Below are 22,033 nucleotides of genomic sequence, written 5' to 3' on the forward strand. Positions count from 1 at the left end.
ATCTTCCTTACTGCTGCTGAATAGGACCCAAAACCATTAGCCCATACTGAACTTGGTAAGGGTGGATTAACTGAATGGGAAGAGGCAAATTCAGCAGCAGAATTAACAGATTGTAATTCCCAGGCAAGAAATGGAACCACAGCTTCTCAGAATGATGAATGCAGTCAGCAAGGGTCCCCTTACAAGCTGCTTAGAACAGAAGTTTGATGGTGTTGGGAAAAAGGAGGGATCTTCAGGCACATAAATGCCAAAATACTGCAGAAAGCTGAAATTTTGATTACACTGGATCCAGCTATTAAGTGCAATCATAAAATTATTAATGGATTTTTGTGTTTTGATGGATTTTTGCTGTTTCTGCTGAAAAGTTGTTTTTTCTTCCTCTTCTTCTTTGTGAGTGGGACAGTGCAACCATCACCTCCAGGGTTCTCCTTGGCTCGAGTATGCTTTCCTTTGGAATGGGAATGGCCAGGCAAAAGGTTGCACACTGCCTGTACTGAACTTGTGTAGGGAATCCAGGCAATGTAACAAGGCTATTAAATCCAGGCCTGCCAAGAAATCTAGGGAGAGCAGGTGGCAGTATGAAGCAAAAGGTCTACACAGAGTTTGGGAAACGGGAGCTATTCCTGACAAATCACATTCTTACTGCAGGCAGAGCCACTCTTCAAACTCCAGGCAAACATCTCACATCAACTTAGGAAAGCAAACACTTCAGAAAAAGTTTCTGTCCTTGTGCTAAGAACCTTCCCCATCATCACTACAACCTCTCTTTATTCTTACTTTTCCCAAGGCAGTGAGGCAGTCATCAGGGACTCTACCATGCTCTGCCAAGGAGTTCTGCACATAATAAAATTAGCATGACCGACTGCTCTTCTTTGTTCCGGCAGACTTCTTGTAGAACTGATCTTTCAAAAGAAGCAACCTTTGAGCTGTGAGTAAGAAAAACATCTGAGCAGTGCTGAGTTACTGAGAAATATTTTCATGCTCAAATAACTGAAAAATTATTCTGTATCCTCATATTTTCCGTAAGTGCTTGCTTCCAGGCAGGGATCAATCAGACAGATTTTTAGATCATTATATAGATTTGAGGAGTCATTTAAGAGTCTTTAAAAAATGTCCTCTCAGATGCACAGCACTGCTGGCATAATACTCTAACTCTCCACATTGGTGTTTTATCTCAACACCACTTGGAACACTAAAATATTCATAAAAAAGCACTACTAGAATATATTATCTCATCAGCACATGATGATAAGATTAATTTGTTTGGTGTTAAAAGTGATAAGGATTACCATATCAGTGTTCAGCTCGTTGGAATGATATTACCTAGTGCTATTGAAGGTAATCACATCAAAATTCTGGATAATTTCAAATGATTCAGTAATAATTACCAGATTGTGCTGTAGGCAAAGGGAGATGCTGCAATCTGCACAGTCAGTGCCGAATTTGTACAATGACTCAGTGTGATGGGATTTGTACCTTAAGAATATTGACTGAGCTGGTTCCCCTTAATCTTTTCTCTGGGAATTGTACTGCTCCAAATCAGAGCAGGACAGGAGGCAAACGAGTAAGAAAATGATTTTAAAAATAAGCCAGCTTTTTTGCAGCAAATTCTGGGCCAGATTTGGGCTCTTTGGGGCAGGGAGTAGCCTACTGCAGTTTCTGTTTAGCCACTTCTCCTGCAGGCTCCTAGACCCTGTGGCAACACAAATAAATAACCAGTGATGACACATGCAGTGAGCACTTGAGCACAGAGCATCTCAGTTTGGTTGAAGAGACACAGCTTTTACACACGATGTTAAGCAGTCACTTTCACAAGAATTGGCCCAAGAGTCTAACTTTTATTATTTACTGTTATTTGTTTACTAACTTCAGTGTGCTCAGCCTACCAGACAGAGACATAAATACAGCAACTGTCAACCTTGGAGAGAGCTTGTGCTTGAAGGAAAGCCACAGAATAAATAAGTAGATATATAAATACTGAAAAGACAAGAGATGGTGAGAACGGACTTACATATCCCCATTTTGACCCCTGCAGGAACTAAAATTTGAATGGAAATATGTATGTTAAGGCAACACATAGGTGCTGTTTCATGAAATGAGAACTATTGGGCCTGCACAGGATTGCAGACAGGAAAGGAGTGGACCTGTTTCCACATATATTACATGTGCATGTTCTTTCTCACTTAAGTCCTTCCTGTATAAATATGTCTCCTGCCTTTACAAAACTATTATACAAAGGACGATCTAAGACACAGAACTGGTGTCATACACGAAAGCATCAAATTTTTTCTGCCAGCCACCCAAGCAGCCACATGATCCTCGAGTCTTCCCTTGAACTCATTTGTCTTTTGTCACTGCTTAGAACACTCTGTCTAAATTTAGAAGGCAGTTCTGCAATCCTTGCATTGAATAATACTTGTTCTGGCCAATAATCCCAAACCTCACAAGCAGGAATGCTAGAATCACAGAAACACAGAGCTGGAACAGACCTCAAGAGGTCATGCAGTCCTTCCTCCTGCCCTCTGATCAGACCTGCCTTCCTGAGCTGACACTCATCCAGCCACACATCTCCCATGTTGAAGCTTTACTGCTTCTCCAGCAACCTATCTCACTATACTTCCCTATCCCTACCTGATGTTTTCCTTAAAATAAAACAATCTTCCCTGATTAAAATCAAGTCTATTATGTTTTATTCTCTCTGTTTCAAAGAAAGCAGATTATCACCCCTTGTTTACCTCTTCTTTAGACTAAAAAAAAATATATAAATCCCAATTCTTTACCTTTCCTCATTTATATTCTCATTATTTTTGCTGACTTCCTCTAGATGTTCTCCAGATGGGCTGTATCTTCCAGGGCAACACCCCAACAGTGGTTCTGGGATGAGTGAGAAGAGGGGGGCTGTGTGTCCCAGAGCCCACCCTCTGTCCCTGCTCTCAGTCAGGGTGCTTCCCTTTTCACAATACCAGGGCACTGTTGACTCATGCTCAGCTTGTGACATCCCAGATTATTTTCTGCTCTATCTGCTATTTAGCAAGCTGTTTTCTGTCATGTCTTTCTGCATTTAATTTTTCTTGTCTAAATGCTTTATCTTGCACCAGTCCCTATTTATACTCTTTTTCTCCTGGATTATATTTCTAACTTTCAAGATAATTTTGAATCCTAAGCTTGTCCTCTACCATATCAGCAGGGCATGCAAACGTTACAGGAATGCCTTCCACTCCATCATCCAGGTAACTAATAAACAAACTGAACCAAGGACAAACCGAAGTCTTCCTTCTGTATTTCTTCTATTAAGCAATATTGTCTGACAACTTTACATCTAAGGAATTATTCACCTAGATAAATACAAGTGAACTTGAGTCAGAACTGAGAAATGAGGTCCTTAGAGTACAGACGTATTAGTAACACAGAGGGTTGCAGGTATTTTTTCCCAGCAGGAGAGTAACAAACAAGAATGTGCAGCTAAAGCCCATTTGGAAAGAAGATTGAACAGGCTACAGTATTTTTCATACCACCAATTTTCTTTCCATCACCACAGCAGTTACATTCACCACAGGAAACCCACTATAATCTGTCACAATACAGGCCTTATGCTTTTGGATTTAGAACGTTTTGAAAAACTTTTTAATAATTTTTTCGAAATCCCACCCATAGATGTGCAGATACATTTAATTTTCCTGGTGTCTTGTTTTAGCTCTTACTCAGTAAGACTCTGACATAAATGAAGTTGAATACACACAAACATTTTATAGTTAGATACTTCAGTGATCAAAGCAATTATGACCTGTAGGCTCACAGAAAATTTGGGGGCTGGTTTTTTTTGAACTAGAATATAAAAACAGATTTCAAAATAAGTCCACCCAAGTGCAACATCTAATACTGTGTAACACTGGATACTTTGGGAAACAGGGTAAGAAATAGATTAATAGGTGATTGCTTCTTCCTCTAATGCCCTCTCCAGTTCTATCAATGGTGTAGGTGTTTTCTGAGCTAGCATTTCTTTTTGCATCTGGGTCATCACATATGCAAGCTTCTACTTGACTAATTTCAGCTACTGTTATTTCAACTAATTTCAGTTTTCCTTAAACTAAAATGGATAGTATAAACCTCCTGGAATTTCACATTGCATGCAGTGCCAGGGCTTTATTGATTCTCATCTCATAATGCCAACATGCATCCATCAGTGATTTGGCCTGAGACATTTTTGAAAGATCTGTCAGAAACTATCACATGAAAATTAAAAGGACGAAGAAATGACTGCAGAATTAAATTATTCATTTTTCCATGGGGACAGTGGAAAAAAGGACAAGTCTTTAAAGGATTAGAATAAATCAGCTACTGCAATCAAATCTGCAAATGCTGCAAAATTAAAGGGCGATTGCAAGTGCTGCTGAAGCGACATGAGGTCAAAATTTTAATGAAGTTCCACTGAAAATGCACTAAAAGCAGTAATTGCACGACTGAACTGAAAATCTGAGAAACAAGGTTAAAAAGGAAACAAGATGGATGCTACATTTGCAGTTTCTGAAACATTAGCTCAAACATTCCTTAACTGCTCATCAGAGAAAAAGATAACACATTTTCCACATTGGGACAGATTTTTCTCAGTTCAGTTCCTGTGTGCCTAAAGATAAAAGACATGCTTATCAAGCAGTATATAGATGTATGGAGAGCAGGGAGGGTCAATGCCCCACTTCTACCTCAAGAGTCCTTTTATGTCTCATGAATTTGTATGTGCTTGGCCTTTTTATTTTAAGTTTACAACCTCCACTGCACCACCACAAACATCCTGAGTGTGCAACACTTGGTTTATTTCCCTTCCTGTAATTCATACCTTCTACTCTGATGTGCAGAATATCAGGCGTGGTAAATTGCAGGCAGTGAGACCACTCGTATATGTGTCTGTTGAAATGGAAAGAGCAGAAAATGCCACCTCATTTGAAAATTAATTTTGGTTGCCCATCCTGTTTGCAAGCATTCCCTTCAGCAGAGGGATTCCTCCCATGCCAATGGTCTCATTTTTCTCAGAGGAACAAAAATGGATAAATAGACTCTGACCTCTTTTATTGCAAAGTGTGTTAAGGAAAAGGGCAAGTTAAAGAAAAGATATGTAACCTAATAAAAATTCAGAGGCACTTCAAAACATGCATGAGCATTTTATTCTTACATCTTCCTAACTACATATTACTTCTGGAGCTTGCAAAACATAAAAATTACCATCTATCAGATAGTTTGACTATTTTTTTTGTACCACACCAAGTGTACTTTGTTCTGTTAAGAATCAATACAAACCATTTTGATGATATTTTCTGATAGTTGCTGATGAAAGGAAGATGGAAAAAACCAGGAATATGGAACAAGGAATCAAGAAATCTGGGCTGGGCTTTTTGCTGTGTTGCTTTGTTCATGACATAACTAGAGACTGATTTCAGTGACTCAGTTTTCTCATCCGTAAAACAAGGATAACATTTGAATGCCTCTCAGTGGAATGGTGAAATTTAATTTCAGCATGTGTATAGAGCATGTGGAGATTGCTAAGTGGGAAGATGTTATTACTATATATTATAAATATAAACCTGGGAAATTTGACACCAAATGTGTAGGGTTTTTTTCCCCTTTAGCTGCCCTGTTGTTTTAAATATTAATAATTGACATTCTAATAACACGGAAACAACAAAGGATTCTCTGCACACACATATAGCCAATATAACAAAAAAAAAAAAAAAGAAACATAGAACAGGGCAAGTCTGTGGTTTGAATATTCAAGTTAAAATGGAGCCCTGCTCAGAACATTTGTAAGGTTCCTTTTTTTACTCCCTCGAAATACTACATGATTTTACTGCTGCTTTTTTGGCATTCATCACATTCATGGGATGATTCTTTGGCCCACTGACAAGCAAACTTTCTGTTTATGATTGCAAAGGGAATTTTCTTCACAAGGCCCAAAGAGCTTGCCCTTCAATATGACCATGGATGCTGCTTTGTCCTCACTCTTCTCATGGTGTAAACCCTGAAGCAAAATGAGAAAAGATTATTCCTGAATTTATCAATAACCGACTAGGCAGCAAAATAAGAAACAAGCGACAAATTCAAGTTAACATAGAACAATGTCTAGGAATTCATTCAATAGGGTTTCAATAATTTTTTTTCCCTGACTGGCTGGACCCATTCACCCTTATCCCACTCTTCTTTTGGAAACACATACAAAACCAAGGGTACTTGAGAGACAGGACTTTGCTCCCAGCCCTGTCACAAACCAGTGAGCGCTTGGTTAGTGCAGTGGGTGCAACTCAGCTGACAGATTTTTGTGTGCTGCTTTCTTCTGAACCCAGTGCACCTAAATTTCCGCAGTACCAATAACCATGGGATGTGCTTCACCTTTGGACCATGGTCCACTGAGGTCCAGCAAATTGCCTGCAGCACCAGCAGCATCATCAGCACAGCCTGTGCGAGCCCATCCAGCGGGGTGTGCTTTCCGCAGCTTCAGGCCAGAACTGCACAATATCCACCAAACCATCTCCAACTTCCACCCAGACAAGTTGAGACTATAACTTGGTGTACTGTCTGAAATTTTTGCCTACTTCCCCTTTGATGGACCTCTGTTGGAAAAGTGGTAGCTATGGCCGTATACACAAAACACAGCATTCTGAACGACCCCGTATTCTGTATCTCACCAACACAGCACTCTTTATTGATCCTATAGTTTAATCATAACTGTAATTTTTCTTCAGTTTTAACGGTATCACTTACATGGCTTTACTTATACCGGTTGGATGCTCAGCCCTCGATGCACCCCCGGTTATGCCCATCGGGCGCAGCGGGGCCTGAGGGCAGCGCTCGGGGGTCACCGGCAGCTCCCGCCGGGGCGGGCGCGGGGCGGGCGGAGCGTGCGCAGTGCGCGGCCCGGCCCCGGCGCCGCCGGCACTGCCGCGTCCCGCGCTGAAGATGGCGGAGGGCGGCGCGGCGACCCCGTCCTGCGCTGCCTCCTCCTCCTCCTCCCTGAAGGGGCTGCGGGAGCAGATGGGTGAGAGCGGGCAGCGAGGGGGAAGCGCGGCGGTGTGGGGGATCCGGCGGACAGAGGGTGCGGCTGGGGGGGGGGGGTGTCCCCCATCCCCGGCCCCCGTCCCGGGGCGTGGAAGGGGCACGGCGAGTGGAGGCCGCCCGGCCGGGTCCGTCCTTTCCCGCAGCCCCGGGCGGGAATTGCTGGCTCGGGACCTCCCGCAGCCACTGGGCAGCGGCAGAGGAGGCTGCGGGAGGGCGGCGTTACGCGAACCGCCCATTTTTCACCGTTTTTCCACGGTCTGAACTTGTCGGTGTCGCTGCGGCGGCTCTTGCCCCGGCGATGTGTCCGGTCCCGAGTGAAGAAGGCAGGGAAGTCCCTGGCGTTGATTCCTAATCAAAGACTGGCTAAAGCCCCGTTTATTTAATTTCATTTCATTTCATTTTATTCTTTTTTTTTTTTTTTTTAACTAGTGTTCTCAGAGGGCTAAAGAAGCTCTGCTTTGGGTTTGTCCTTGGCTGTGTTTACGTGCCTATTAATACTTACGGTCCTTAATAATATATTCTGAAACCAGCGTTGTGCGTGCATGGTGTGTGTTTGCAGCACAATTTCATGGCACATCTCCACGCAAAAGCTTTGTGGGTGATCCATTAGAAAAGATAAACATTTTCTTATCCCAGGCACAAAAAGATAAGGAAAGATAATTGTGGCTTGATCTAAGCTAACTAACTTGGACTTGGTACAAAAACTACTCTGAGAGCCTCTCGCTTGATTGTTTTCAGTGTGTCTGTGTAATTACACAAAGAAGAGAGCTGGCAAAGGGTCCTGAATGCACAGCTCTCTTCTGGCATTCTTTTTCAGTGTGTTGAGTGTCAGAAATATTACTTAATTACTTTTCGTTTCTGTTTCAAAATCAAGACAGTTTAGTGCTCCAGAAGGATAACGATCTGCCGAAACATAGCACTTCTCACCTGCACAGGCGGTGTCTGTTTGATCCTTAAGCTTCCTGCTGGAACTGCTGCACTTTATTTTGCACATTGGATGCACTTCTACGGTGGCTCCTAAGTTCTTCTACAGACGGGCACCTACATTTTCTGGTAGCTGTCATGACCTAGATTTAGTCCCAAAACCAGAGGGGAAATGCTCCTTGAGCCAGGCAGCTCCATCTCCCTTAAGATATGCACATGTTCTAATATGCTCATGGTGTTAAAAAAACAAACCCCCTCACTAGGTCCCGGAAAGACTAGACCTTGAAAGTTTTTTCCCTGAGGGGGTAGAAGTCACTGAACCAGAATCTAAACTTCACTGTACATAGAATGTATTTCTAGCACTTGTGTGCTTGAAGATAAACTCATTGCTAGTGTGTATAGAATCAATGCTGTCTGAGTGTACAGGCCACTGCAGCTCTGCTCCTGACTTCTTGTCAGTAGCACTCCCTGGAGAAAGCAGATGATGTTTAGAAATCATCCGTGCAATCCCGTGGTTAACAGTGGAATTGGCACGATAATTGCCACAGTATTTGCTGCTGTTTGGAGAAGTTGTGAGCAGCAACCAAGTCTGATATCGCATCTGTTTGGAGAGGATGTAGGAGGGGAAAAAGAGACACCAGAAAGAACCTTGTTTAGTCCCATATACTACCCTTGGGCAGATTTGGCAAGGGATATAACTTCCTGCTTTTCTAAGCTCAGTTGGCTGCGTGGGGGGACTCATCAGTTCCAAAATACCTGCTAACTAGAGTACTTGGGCCCAGTTTCTGCCTCTCTGTGGGCAATTGAGGACAAAGTTATAGACAAAATAAATACAGTGCTGTGCATCTTTAGTTGGTTGGGAATCTCACGTTTTAAAGACAATAAGTAAGAATCAGAAGCATCTTGCTGAGAAACTACAGGTCTTTCTGGCTGCCTGGCTAGGAGCTGTATGTATACCTTTTCTGTAGTTACATGGGTTCCTTTTTGGGGACAAGACTGCTGGGTTCTTGTTTTCTGTTACCAATCTCTTAATATTGGTTTCATCTGTGGCTGGTTGGTGCTGGTTAATTATTTTAAGCCTTTAAAGTGTAGAATCCCACAGTGCCATTTGTAACTAACTTCGGTATCAATGTGCTAAGTTGGGCAAAAAAATATTCTCTTTAATTCAGGCTAGTATTGAGGTGAGGAAAAGTTGTTTCTCTTTCTTAGAGTATCAACGGTAGTTAAGGTTCTGCAGGCCAAATCATGCCTGCAGTGTCAGTTCTGCAGTTCTTTTGTAATAATTTTCTGCCCTGACATTCCTGTCCAATCTTATCTCCTTTAGGTGGATGACAAAGAGCAGAATTTGCTACTACAACTAGAAGGCAGTTAATATTTCTATCAGTGATGCATGAACATCCTTTAATATTAGAAGTGAATTGTGGTTGTACACTGTGAAACAACAGTGCATAGATGGCAGCTGCTTACCCCGTTCTTGTGATCCATGCTTGCTGCTGTCATCCTTCAGGGATGAAGAGGAATTTTTGCTCCTATTCTAATACCATAAGCACTGCTGAGCTTGTTAAGATTTGAGAAGAGGGGAATAATCAGTTACTTGTGGTTTACCCAGTAAATGAGGTTTTCCTGGATTCATGTAAAATACCTATAATTTAAGCTGTTGTATCCCACAGTTATTATTTTATTTTCATTTTCACTGAAATACTAAAATCTCCTGTGTTTTGTAGTATGGGTGGTAGAGAATATTTGTTTGTTTTTACCAGAGCTTGGCTGTGCTGTTGCCAGGATTTCCACTTGTACTGAATCGCTGCTGTGAAGGTTGTTCAAAACAGTATATTAAAATGCTGTTTGTATGTATTTTCCTTTCCAAGATCTACGTGATTTTTTGGGAAACTTGTCTCAGGACATGGGACAAAAATGAAGTGCCTTTTTCAACCAGTCTAGCTGCAGGCATAATTCCCATGACCTGCGTGGCTGAGCCGAGCTTGGTCGGAAGTTGTCTGATAAAATAACAGCTTCATTCCATCTAATCAGGTTTTTTCTGCCTGTGTAAGTGACACTGTCTGGCTTTCTCCTTCTTGCCTGGAGCACAGTTACTGGTAACAGCTTTACCAAGTGCACATACACAGGATTTGCATGAAAAGAAGGATGGATGGATAACTAATAGTGAAACTAAAGTGCTCAAGCAATTAGTCAGGAACACTTGGAGATTTGTCTGGTCTCTGGGTAATAGTTATAAAACATAATTTAAGAACACAGGTTTGTACCAATACCTGTGGAAGTACTGCTCTTGTGTACAGTCTTGGCAAAATCCAGGCATTCAGTTGTTGTCTTACTCGGTGGTGTTCAAATGAATGACTCGTGCTTACTCCACGTGTGGAGCAAAGGCAGCCCAGTGACTGGGGCATTCAGCTGATGATCACTAGGGCTGCCTCCAGGTTCTTGTTCTGTCAGACTCCTCATAACTTTGGAGAAAGTTTTAAGGTTTTTTTGTACTTCATCTTTTTTTCCCTGCATCAAAGTAGTAACACTGCTTTGCAGAGCGCCAGGGTGATAAATGCAAAGAACTGCACAGAAATTGGATTTCACATAGATCCCAGTGGTGAGAGAGAATATTTCCAAGTCAGGCTGAGAACTTGATGTAATTGTGATGACTGTGAGCCTTAATTTCATTTTCTTCTTGTTCATGGAAATACAATCATACAGGATAATTTCATGCTGATTCATAAAGATGAATGGTACATATTAGGTGCTTAACATTCTAAAGATTACCTCCAGTTGTAAGTGGTTTATATAAAGGTTTTACTCTAATTTAAAACTTCAAATTCTTGAGACTTCTGAAAATGCATTTGAGATCCTCCTTGCTGTAAGGAGAAAAAAAGAAACAAGGAAAAAACCCAACCAAACCATGTGCATATACAGCAAATTTTTTTTTCAGTTTCTTATACAGGATGTTCCATTCTTTACGTATTTCTTCATGTGTTAAAATTACAAAAGATAAATTTGGATTCCATGCTTCAATTCAGATGCAAGTAGTTTGCCAGTAATGACTTGCAAGGGTCATAACTGATGGTGAGAGCAGAGAAACTGTGGCTTACACTGTCTCTAGCTGTGCACAGCCTTAAAATGTGACTGGAATTAAGGACTACTGCTTCTTCATACACTTGTGATTTTCAAAAAGAAAACAGATAGGAATATTTAAAGTACTGGTACACTGTTATTAATTGTCAGTTCTTAAAAGTGATAAGAGGGTAAAGAAAGGTTACTGTAGGTTGCTGTGAGATAAATGTAAGAAATAATGTAGGTTAGTCATAATCTTAGGGGTATCAAATGCTGCTGGTTGTCTTTAAACTTGATAATTGGAGATTCTTGCACTCCTCTTGTAAAAGGATACTCTGACAAATAAAATTCTGAGCATGCAATTTTAATGACTTCTGTTAGTATGACTTATCAGATGACTTGTGATATTTTAAAAACAAAGTGGGGCCTTCAAATTCCTGGTCTGCCACTAATAAATTAGTGCCATTTAGCTTCCAGTTATGCACTTTACAACCAGGTAGTTCTTCATTGATGATATGCTTTCAGTGTGTTTTCATATGCCTGTCCAATAATTAAAACTGTTCTAGATGGTGGTGATTGAGTTGTTTGGTGCATGGGGTTCGTGGAAGAGAAATCAAATGTTGCTCGAAGTGTTTTTGTTTGAAAGAGACAGAAACCTCAGCCACCCCCCCTGGATCTGTGGTGTTCACAGAGTGCATAAGTGGAAACAAGTCTTTGCTTTTAAGGAAGGCTGACCTAGTTGCTTGACATTTGTTTTCATCTAAATGATTTTTATATTCCAGTCAGTTTGGAACTTCCTCTTTCTAGGTGAAGGATCCACAACTGGAGCTGCCTTTGAAGAAAACAATTACCATTAGTTGTGCTCAGAATACCTCTGTCTTTCCTCATAGTGTGTTTTCCCCTCCCATAATTCACAGGGAGTTTTTAAAATACTCTTTTATGAGTACTTAACTGACTCTTAATTTACAGACACTCTCTGTTGTTTAAGTGCACTGACCTGAATCTTGAGAGGGAGCAAAGATACTGTAGTGGCTTGTTCTCTGGGCAAGTATTTTATAAACCTCCTGAGTGTTAAAATTCCTCCCCCAAGTCCAAGAGGGATTGGCTACAAGAATAGAGAAATCCTGTAGAGATCTCTATACTTAATATAATTTAATAGAACACATTTATTAATTTGAAAGCTTATCCCCTGTTTACTTTTGCCAAGAGAATTTCTTAAAGGAACATGTTTTTGCAGCACAGTGTTGATCAATAATATGTGAATTGTGTTCTGGACATTGAAAACCAAGGATAGTCATCTCCAGACTAGAACAGTGAGTGGCACCTTACTCACTTTCAGATTTCTCTAGAAGATTTTCTGCCATGAATTAAAAAAATACGTAGTCTCTTTCTTGGTCTCTTTTGCCCTTTTGTCCTGCTTGGGTTTTTTACAGCCATTTGTTACTTTTCACTTATCTATTCTTCAAGTTCTTTGGGGCAGAGACTGATTCATGGTTACTTTGTTGGGATCTTACATTAGGTGTAGTGGAATGTCTCAGGGCTTTCATTTCTAATTAGTTGAGTGAACTGTACAGCTTTAAGAAAATTTACAGTTTATTTCCTTTTACATTTTACACCACCTTGTTCTGCTGTAGATGTACAGCAGTGTGTAGTGGATTTGCTGTGTTAAACACACTGTAGGCCTGTCACTGTCCTAGAGCACTGTTCTGTATTGAGTGACTTGATTTGAGGCCAGAGGCTGCTCTCGTGGGAGTAAATGCCAACACAGTCTCTCTTCTTCTGAAGCACACTGAATGAGCTCTGAAGTTGCCATAAGAAATTCATCAGGTGTAAAAGGAAAAAGCAGTAGTTTTCCTTGCTGTCATGTAAAGAAGCTGTTATCCTTCCACCTTAAGAAAGCTTAAAATGGTGTTTTCACAGGGTTTGTCTCAAGTTAGTTGTGACTCGCAGTGCTAGGCTGTGTTCTTTGCTGGCATTGTTTGGCTGGGTTTATTAAACAATGGCCACAGCCTGCAAACGAGGACAAAAGCGTTTGCAAGGACGTGCTTCCAGCGAGCAAAAGAAACCAGACTGCTCAGGAAAGGGGGGAGTAGCGGATAGAAGATAGCTATTGCCAGTGTTGGGGATAGTGCACTGTAAAAGAAAGAAATAGCACAATGAGAAAAACAGATGTGAAATAAGAGAAGAGAGCAGAAGTTTGTCTTGAAGTTACTTTTTACTGTGGCTGTGCAGGAGTGTGAAGAGGAGTCAGTTTTAGGCAGCCTCCAGAACTGGAGGAGTAAAGCAGAGAGAGCTGATTTCTGTGCCTCTTGCCCACGCTTGAGCTAGAATTCCAGAGGGAACTAAACTGCTTAGAGCAGGTTACAATGGGACTGCTCTGGCATCTCTGAAGCCAGTCCAGTGTGAGGAACAACACATATACTCCTGAGGCATTGGAAGGTGTTATTAATGAAAGAGAATTATCTGTAAGATAAACAGAGCAGTTATTAATAATCTTGTACTCTATGTTTAAAACTCTGCTGTTTTACTTTTTTGGTCCTTCTGTAGCTGTTAAAGCTGTGCCTAATTCTGTGCAGTTTGGCGTGTTTAATCTGTATGTATACACCTACCTGTAAGCATTTATGTCACTACTAAATTTCACAATGAATTTACATGAAACTATGTAAGGGCATATTTATTACATAGACTGCTTTCGTTTTAGTCCAGTGTATTTGGGTACTTTGGAATTTTCAGTATGCAGAAACAGGTAAATATTGATTTCTGTTACACTTGAGAAGGTTCACAAGGGACTCTTTGCCATAGTTTATTGCATCAACATTGCAGTCAGTGTCTAATATATCTCTAATATAAACAGTCAAGGTAGATGAAAGCAATTTGTTTTGCAGTTGGCAAGAAAAGTTTACAGTTGCCAATCTACAGAAACGGTGCAGAAACACTCTCTTTACATCTGAAATGCAGCCTTATTGTATTCTGGTGGAGAATTTTTCAGTGAGTACAAATACCTTAGTACCTTATTCCTTCACTGAAAAACATAATGAGCAGTCCAGCCTTTCCAAAGCTCTGGCTTCTCTGAGTGTAGTAAGACAGTAAGACAGTGCTTCCACACAGCAAAGACAAGACAGCAAGGCATGGCCATTTGCTGAAGAACATGGTTGGGGCTGTAAGACCTGTGTATCTTTTATGCAGGAAGCATCACCTCTGGAGAGAAGTTACTGGGCAGATCAGCTTGGTATGCACAGTGCAATAAACAGATTAATTTCTGTGTTCTACCCGGCATTAGTCACTATATCTGAGTTGCATTAGAGCTTGCAGAGAGTTGGGGATGTGTGAATTGGAGAAGTATCCCCTTTGGAGGGCCTTTTTGTACAAACCATGTTATCATATCAAAAGAGATAGCGAAAGATTATGTTTTTAAAAAAATAAGGTGGATTGTGCAGAATGCTAATCTTTTTCATGTTTTTTTTGGAAGGTGAGGAAGAACTATGGCGAAGAAGAATGTGGCAAAAGGGATAGTGAAAGGAGCAGGAAGTCAGTATCTGCTGTGGTTCACTTTAATTTCTTTCAAGAGGTGAATAATAACATACCTTACTAACAACCCCAAATTGTGAAGCCAGGTGTCTTTTCCAGAGAAGAGGGTGGATTTAGCTTGTCAGCCCTTTGTGTGCAGTACAGACAGTGCTTCTTACCAACCTCATGACGGCTTCTGCAAGAGGTGGTGACATCTCTTTGTTGTCTTTAAGCATTGTACTGGCAGTTGCTTTTCCCATTAAGTAGAGGGAAGCATAATTTGTGGCTGAGCAATGGGAGCAAGGTTAAAATAAGAGAATACAAGTGGCAGCAGGAATCAATGAGACTCCATAGCAGATACATTCTCAGTAGGGTTCAGGCTAAGGATAGTACACTTCTGATGTGGCTGTCACACAATGGTGTAGCATCTCTGTAGAAAGTTTTTGGAGGTGGCTGCCAGTTCTTTTAAGGATGAATTTTGCTTCTTTGGTTTGTGCTTGTATTACATTCAAGTTTGGTTTAGATTATGTGTTTCCCCGAGGGTAAAGTGTACAGAGATCAACCCACAAATTAACCGGCAACCTTCCTGGTGCCTCTCTCATCATGCCCTGGGCTGAACAACCTGTCCTTGAGATTACTTCAGCTGTATCTTTGCAGGTCTCCTTATAAGAAATAAGGTTTTGTTAATTATGTGATATTTTTTAAAATGTTTCTAGCTCTTAGTCTGAGTGTGGATGCTTAAGGATAAATAAAATCGTACATTCTTGAAATATATTCTCAAATACTTACTTGGGGAGATGCTAATTTCATATACTGCAAAGGAATGTTTATGTTAAGAGTTTTCCAGTGGGATGAATACTTGTAGTGAACTGAAGAAATCATCCTAAACTTCCTTAAGCATTGACTGGGAGGAAAAACAGATTGTACAACAAGATTATTGTACAGAATTACCTGCAGAAATGGTCTTAAAGGGAGGAAAACACACAAAAGTAATAAAATAGGTATCCCACATAGGGAATGAATGTAGGACGAAGAGTGCAAATACAGTCTGGGATAAGGATAAGACAATAGGAAGCTCTCCTGGCCTGCTGAAGCTGAGAGACAGCATGCACTGCTTTCTTGAGATATGTGTGCTTTCCATCTGCTGACTGCCCAGACAAAACAGGAGAACCATCTGCCTTCCAGCTGGTCCATCAGAAGGTGCCTACGGGAGGCTCACGTGTTTGGTTGTGGAGCCTGTCAGTCCTTGCAGCCCAAAGATGGGATGTGAGAATCAGCAGGGAAAGACAGAAAGAAGGGGGAAAGCAGGGAAAAGAGGAATGCATGCAGAGAGGGCTTTCTTTTCACGGTTCAACTTTCTGTGTTGTCCACCTGTTTGTGTGAGGTAATGGTGTAAAACTAATATCCAGTTTTTCTTAAAGCATCAAGCATATGATCTTGCATCCATTTGTCTTAACCTGTATTAATTAATGAGTGGAAATCAGCTTAAAAGGCAGTGTGCAGAAATCTCAAACCTAAATGCTAACTTCCCTTGTCTTTCCTGGAGGCATGTGCAACTGTTATTGAAAGAAAAAGGATCAGAACCCTTGCTGACAAACAGTAGCTCCCTGTAGTGGAGCAAGACAAAAATGGCATCTTGCAGAGTTGGCACAGTTTGTTATAAAATTAGAGGTATTTTGCTGGGCCATTCACTTTTGGTTCATGGATTGAGTATTGGCTTCTTGTTACCTGCTTTAAACTTTTGCAGAAAATTTAGGTTTCTAACAATGCCTTCCATTCAGGACATCTTCTGACACCTCCTGTTTCAAAGGCTTAGTCTGGGATTTTTTTGTTTGTTTGCTTTGTCATTAAATCATAAGAAGCAGAAGAATTGCTGTGAAAGTTGGCATATTCTGCTCTCCTTTCTGGTTCTGCACGGGTTGGGAAAGCGAGTGGGGCAGCGTCCGGCTGGGTCACGGATACCAGGAGAGGCAATGGGATGGAATCCCTAAACCTCGCTGGGCAAGGGGACGGAGCCTCTCCAGTCCCTAATGAGGTTTGCTAAGAACAGCAGTGGGTCCTTTGCCAGTCTTGGCAGGGGCCAAGGGTATTAGCTCTGTGCAAGGGTTGAAATAGAAATCAAGGTTTATTTTTAGCACTGGTCTTCTCAGGGCATATTGGAAACCTGACCAGCGAAGGAAGCCCTGTCGTGCTCAGTGCAAGGGAGGCACCACAGCACCTGCACAGACTCTGTGATCCTGAGCTGGAGGTGAAACTGGGAGAGCAGGATTTATCTGGAATGTTGTCTTCCACAGTGGCTGGTTCCTGGTGCTTCTGTGGGTTTGGTTTATCTATGATGCCCTTGGCCAGACACATGGTGCTAAATGGTGATGAGGACACAGAAGGAAAACTGCTTCCCAAATCCCATAACTATTTCATGTTCCAAATAGCCCTACTTTATTATGCCTGAATGCAGATAGTATTATTATTGGCCACATGTGTGGCTTATACTTTTATTAATTTTACCTGGAGCATTTAAAGGTAGACTACTGTAAAATAAACACATACATTATAGTGATCACAAATTATAGTTGTGAAAGCCTTTGGTGACTACTGTGGGAGGGGAAGCTCAGAATAGAAATGAGATTTAATTTGCCTCTAAGAGAATTTTTCTTCTCCAGGAAGTTTGCTGAATATGTCCATGAAGGCACCCCCCACTAATGCAGCATGTGACACAAGTTATAGTGAAATGGTTGTTAACTGGTTTCCTGTTCTGGGGTATCCTGATTCATTACAGAAGTATTAGGCTTCTTTTACAGAGATAGGTTTTGTGGAAAATTCTTTTCCACGAAGCTTTGCTCCATAGCAGACTGCTACATTCATTATGGAAAAATAGGCAAAGACATTATAGGTATCTGTGTCAAAGAACATTTAAAGTTATTAATAATTTAGATTTCTTTTATCATATTAAAACAAAATAAATTTGTATTTTTTTAAAGGTTGCAGGGTGCAACAATATGCAACTCATTTTCTCCTAGTAGTAAAAAGGGGATTTTGAAAATCAGTTTGATATTGCAAATTTACCATAAAATTTGCAAGGAACATAAAACCTGTCTGTTGACCAGAGATTTAGTGACACTGAGCTTGCACATCTCAGGGACATATCTAATGTGATGGCTGTTTCCCTTTTAATGGTCTTTTGTTCCAATCCCCAGTTCACGTTTCATTCTGGATTTCTGTTGGTTGAATGGATCACATCCGTGTGACACGAAGGTGCACTCATGGTGCCTTAAATGTGCTGCTTTCAAATTTGTGAAGACATTGTTTCTATGCAAGTAATGAAGCATTGAAGCAGCAAACACAAAATATTTTAACTGCCATATTAAACCCCTGACATACAAAATCCTTTGGCTGACTATTTCTAGGCTTTTTTCACCTCTGTGTCCTTTGCAAGCTGAACTGTTTCTGTAACCCACTTTCCTGTTCTGTAGAACCTCAAATAATCTTTTGCAACCTTAAATAATTAAGATGGACTAATTGCTTTGCAGATTTTTAAATCGTTTTAAATGAATGCCTTCTAATCATGAACATTATTCAGCTGTTTATGTATTTATGTATTCATTTGAAAATAAACAATCTCCCACATCCATTATGACTGGTTTGTTCAGCAGGATTTCTAATAGTAAAATATTTCTGCAAATAAAGTAAGATGACTATTGTACCTGTTTAATTGCAGCTTGCTTCTTACTGTAACTTTGTTACAGAAGTTCAGATGTTTAAACTTTGAGAGTTGAGGCAAAATTCCAGTAGTGATCTTAACTAAACCTGGTGTAGGAGAGGAGTGAGTTTCTTCTGTTGGGCTCTTTTCCCAGCTGGGCTGAGTTGGCTCAGGCTGCCTGGGCACCTCCTGTCTCCTCCCTTGCTGATGGAGACTGAAGGGAAGATGTACTTGGATTTCTGTTTCTGAAATCTAAATGGTATTTGAGGAACCTTATGCTCCTTCAGCCTTTGTGATGTACAAGGGTGCCATTGGATACTAATGCCCTGTGTGTATATTTCTGTTCTCAGCACACCTGCAGTGGGCTGCTTTTCCTCTGGCCATTTTCACTTTTAATTGTGTTAGAATAGATAATTTTGTTGTTCTCCACCTGGTATTTTTTTGGACTAGATTCCCATCCATGTGGCGTGCAAAAGTGTACAAAAATCAGATTTTTATCTGACTTTTAATCTAGATGGTGAAATTACAGTGAGTCCCTTTTTTAGCTGTTCTCTTTGCCCATGGGTTATCTCACCATGTCGTGATATATCTGGTCTCTGGGTTGTTTGAAAAAAGCCTCAGAGATGTATAGGATGGAACTGAGGAAGACTTTTGTTTGCTGCTATAGTGAAAATTAATTCAAGACATGGCAACAGCTGCGGGTGACAATTTAGAGTTGCTGAATAAGTATTGTAATCAGCATTTATCACTGACATCACATGGGATTAAACACTTTGAAGTGATTGTTCTTGGGCACAGCCTTAGGGAGGGTTATTACCATGACACAACTAGTTGTCATGGCAATGCATGGAGAAGAGGGAGACTCTTCCTTCCTCCTTTGCATTCTACACTACTCATATTAAAGGGAAGTCTGAGATCATTGGCAAAGCTGTTGTCTTCTTTTTTAAAATATAATGCCAAATTCTGCTGTTGGTCCTTCACGTTCACAGGAGTTACACGTTCCTTTTGTGGATTGCCTTTTCTGTGTAAAACAGGCCTTGACTTTCTCTGGTTGGTTGGTTGTGTGATGTGTTCTCTTGCGTCCCCTGAAGTTGGGCTCCTCTTAGGAGCAAAGCTGAGCTCCCGGTGTCTGTCAGCCAAGGTGAGAACAAGGTGTCACTGTGTGAGAACATTCCCATTTGAGCTGTGCAGGAAAGTGGGGTAATGCTGTCTTACGGGTCGCCCTGCCTGCTCTCCCTATACCACTTCACACCCTGCAAGATGATTAGTGAAAGTTGACACTAAAATAAAGAAACTCTGTGGAAAGTGATACAGTAAATTAGTCTCTCTGACTTCTTAATGGGTTTCATTATTTTAGCAGCATTAATGTTGGTAGCATTTCCTTTCTGTATTACTAACTGCGAGTCATAGCCACCGTGCTCACCTTGCTGAAACCTGAATAAGGTGAATGGGTCCCTGCACAAATGCTCAAATTACAGTTTTGGAGTCTAATTTACAATTAAAATTTATTTTTGAAGATCCAGTTTTAGAAGTACAGTGTAAGCATCCCATAATGGTTCACTTTATGCAGCTTATCCACTTTCTGTTTCATGTGATCAAGTAATGACAGGTCTTCATAAACCTTTCCCTGCTCAGGTCTCATCAGATTCTGCCAGTGCTAATGGACTATTACATAAGTATATCCAGCCCAAAAAAGCAGATGTGGTAGCAAAGAGTTTTTATTAGTAAGTGTAAGTCAGACTTGTAACTGTGCTAAATACTTGGTTTTGTCTTAGAAGAGTTATATAATAAGTTTGATCTTTTTGAAACTATAGTCCTTGGCTGCACATTTTAAAACATAGGTTTTGTAACTGTGGTTTTTAAAAAGAAAAGCTATGCCAAGTCTGAGGTCTCACTTGACAAGTTTTTCCTTACAAGTTAAGCAGCCCCCAGTTAGTTATTTAATAAAAAGATCGGCAACCTCAAATGGAATTTTATGTATTTTAGATATTTTCTTATTGAGTTTCAGTTGTGGAGCTTTTCTTAATATGGAATGATTCTTTCTCACAGTTGCTGCAGCCCAAGCCATAGCAGAAGAAAGAAGAAGCCAAAGTGGCATTAGCCCTCTTGCAGTCCAGACCTCAATAAAGACAGCAACTAAACCAGGTACAATTATTGGTCATTGCCCTTCATGAAGTGCTGGGTTCACAAGGGAGAGTTAGTAGGCAACAAAGAGAACATATTTTAAAAAGGAGTTTGGTGCTCTTTCTTCAGGAGGCATCAGAGGCCAGAGCCACCTGGTAGATGGTTGGTAGATTCATTAAAGGTCTGGTTTTCATGGCAGATTTCTGCTCTTGACTGGCTCAGAGTTCAGTTGAAGGTGCCTGTCTTGTAGACAGAGCATAACAGCAAAATTAAATTACTGTTTTGAGCGCTGGGCAACACCTACTAGTTCACTTCTTGCTGAAATTCAAGTTTTTATACCTGAAAAGATCTAAGCAGTCTTGGTTCTGCTTAGCCTGGAAACGAGCTGTCCTGCAGTGCTCTGAATTGGTTGTGACAGGTGAACAATTTGTTCTGAGATTAAATTTTCCTAGATTCCTGTAACTCTTGTTCATGGAATTTAGCATGTACAGGAGTGAAGATCAGAGCTGAATTTGGAATAAGGGTATGTTCTCACATATATCTGGCTACTGCTTAGTCTTTCCTTTGACTGTACTCATTGAGCCTTTAATATGGTGTCTGCTTTCTCCTGCACCTATTAAAAACAGTGGGTTGGTTGTTGTGAGAGAATGGAAAGTGGGGAAAAGGAGGGTGTTTAGCTTCCTATGAATTTTTCAGATGACAACTTTAATCTCTGTATGAAGTGTGCAGTGATTTTGTGGTACATGCATCTCTCAGGAAGTTTCATTCTCCTTTTGATAGTAAAGGCTTTTGACTTTTTATTTAAATTTGAATGTTCAGAATGACTAACAATTGTATGTCTTCAATTTTTGTTATGACAGTGATAGATGGCTCCACTCTAAGAACAGAAGAAAGGCAAAGACTGGCCAGGGAGCGTAGAGAAGAGCGGGAAAAGCAACATGGTATTTTCATGTTTCATTTAAAATACAGTTTTCTGAAATGTTTGTGATAAAGGAATAACTTATTCCTTGTTCAGTCACTTTTTTCCAGCTTGCTGGGGACAAGAAACAAGGTCTACTTCTGGTCTTATATCACTGACCATCCGTGAACGTGAATGAAGAAGTATTTGATTTGAGAGGAAAATGCTGCAGAGAGTTTTAGCTTCTTGAAGCTCTGTGTCACTTCTGACCTTCCGTTTCTTAGTGACCACCAAGAAAATTTAGCCAATTTCTTATTGAAATCCTCAACAAAAACACTTTTGAAAATAAAACTTTTAGCTTAAAACTGCTTCCTGTAGCCCTGAAGACTGAGGTTTAGGTAATGCCAATTCAGAGAAAACCAAAAAGGATTTAGGTAGTTGAATGGCTTGCTTGCCTTGAACACTGGTTCCCTTGTTTCCCAGCACACTGAAATGACTCCTGGATTGAAGTGTCAGCAGTATACACTTTGTCTTAGCAGGGAATCTGAGACCCAGAGAACAGCAGAAAAGTCTTGCCCAGCTTTATGCTGTTTGTGATGTGGATCAGTGCATGTGTGTGCAGTCAGAGATGAAAGGGTCACAGTGTGCCCTGCAGTCCTGGGTCTTGAGCTCCCAGCTTGAGGGGAGTGGTGTCTCTCAGACCTGTGTGTTTGTTTGTTAACATAAAGACCCACAACAACAGGAGCGATTGTGTTATCCTAACATGGGGAGCGGGTGGGACT

At 40.8% G+C, this 22,033-nt stretch overlaps 1 protein-coding gene across 4 annotated transcripts in view; it reads left to right on the top strand.

Annotated features, from left to right (window-relative positions):
* Positions 1 to 6,911: 6,911 nt before the first annotated feature.
* Positions 6,912 to 22,033, top strand: part of MAP7D3 (MAP7 domain containing 3) — a 45,450-nt gene continuing 30,328 nt past the window's right edge. For 3 of the 4 annotated variants that reach the window (XM_032701671.1, XM_032701672.1, XM_032701673.1), the window contains exons 1-3: positions 6,912 to 7,024; positions 20,279 to 20,374; positions 21,214 to 21,294. In XM_032701671.1, the coding sequence (XP_032557562.1) occupies positions 6,946 to 7,024; positions 20,279 to 20,374; positions 21,214 to 21,294 (256 nt within the window). In that variant the 5' untranslated portion in view covers positions 6,912 to 6,945. Of the gene's footprint in view, positions 7,025 to 14,494; positions 14,554 to 20,278; positions 20,375 to 21,213; positions 21,295 to 22,033 lie in introns of those variants that run through there. The other variant, XM_032701674.1, reaches the window with a different exon arrangement.

The sequence above is a fragment of the Chiroxiphia lanceolata genome, chromosome 14, assembly GCF_009829145.1.
Source record: "Chiroxiphia lanceolata isolate bChiLan1 chromosome 14, bChiLan1.pri, whole genome shotgun sequence".
Taxonomy (NCBI): Eukaryota; Metazoa; Chordata; class Aves; order Passeriformes; family Pipridae; genus Chiroxiphia; species Chiroxiphia lanceolata.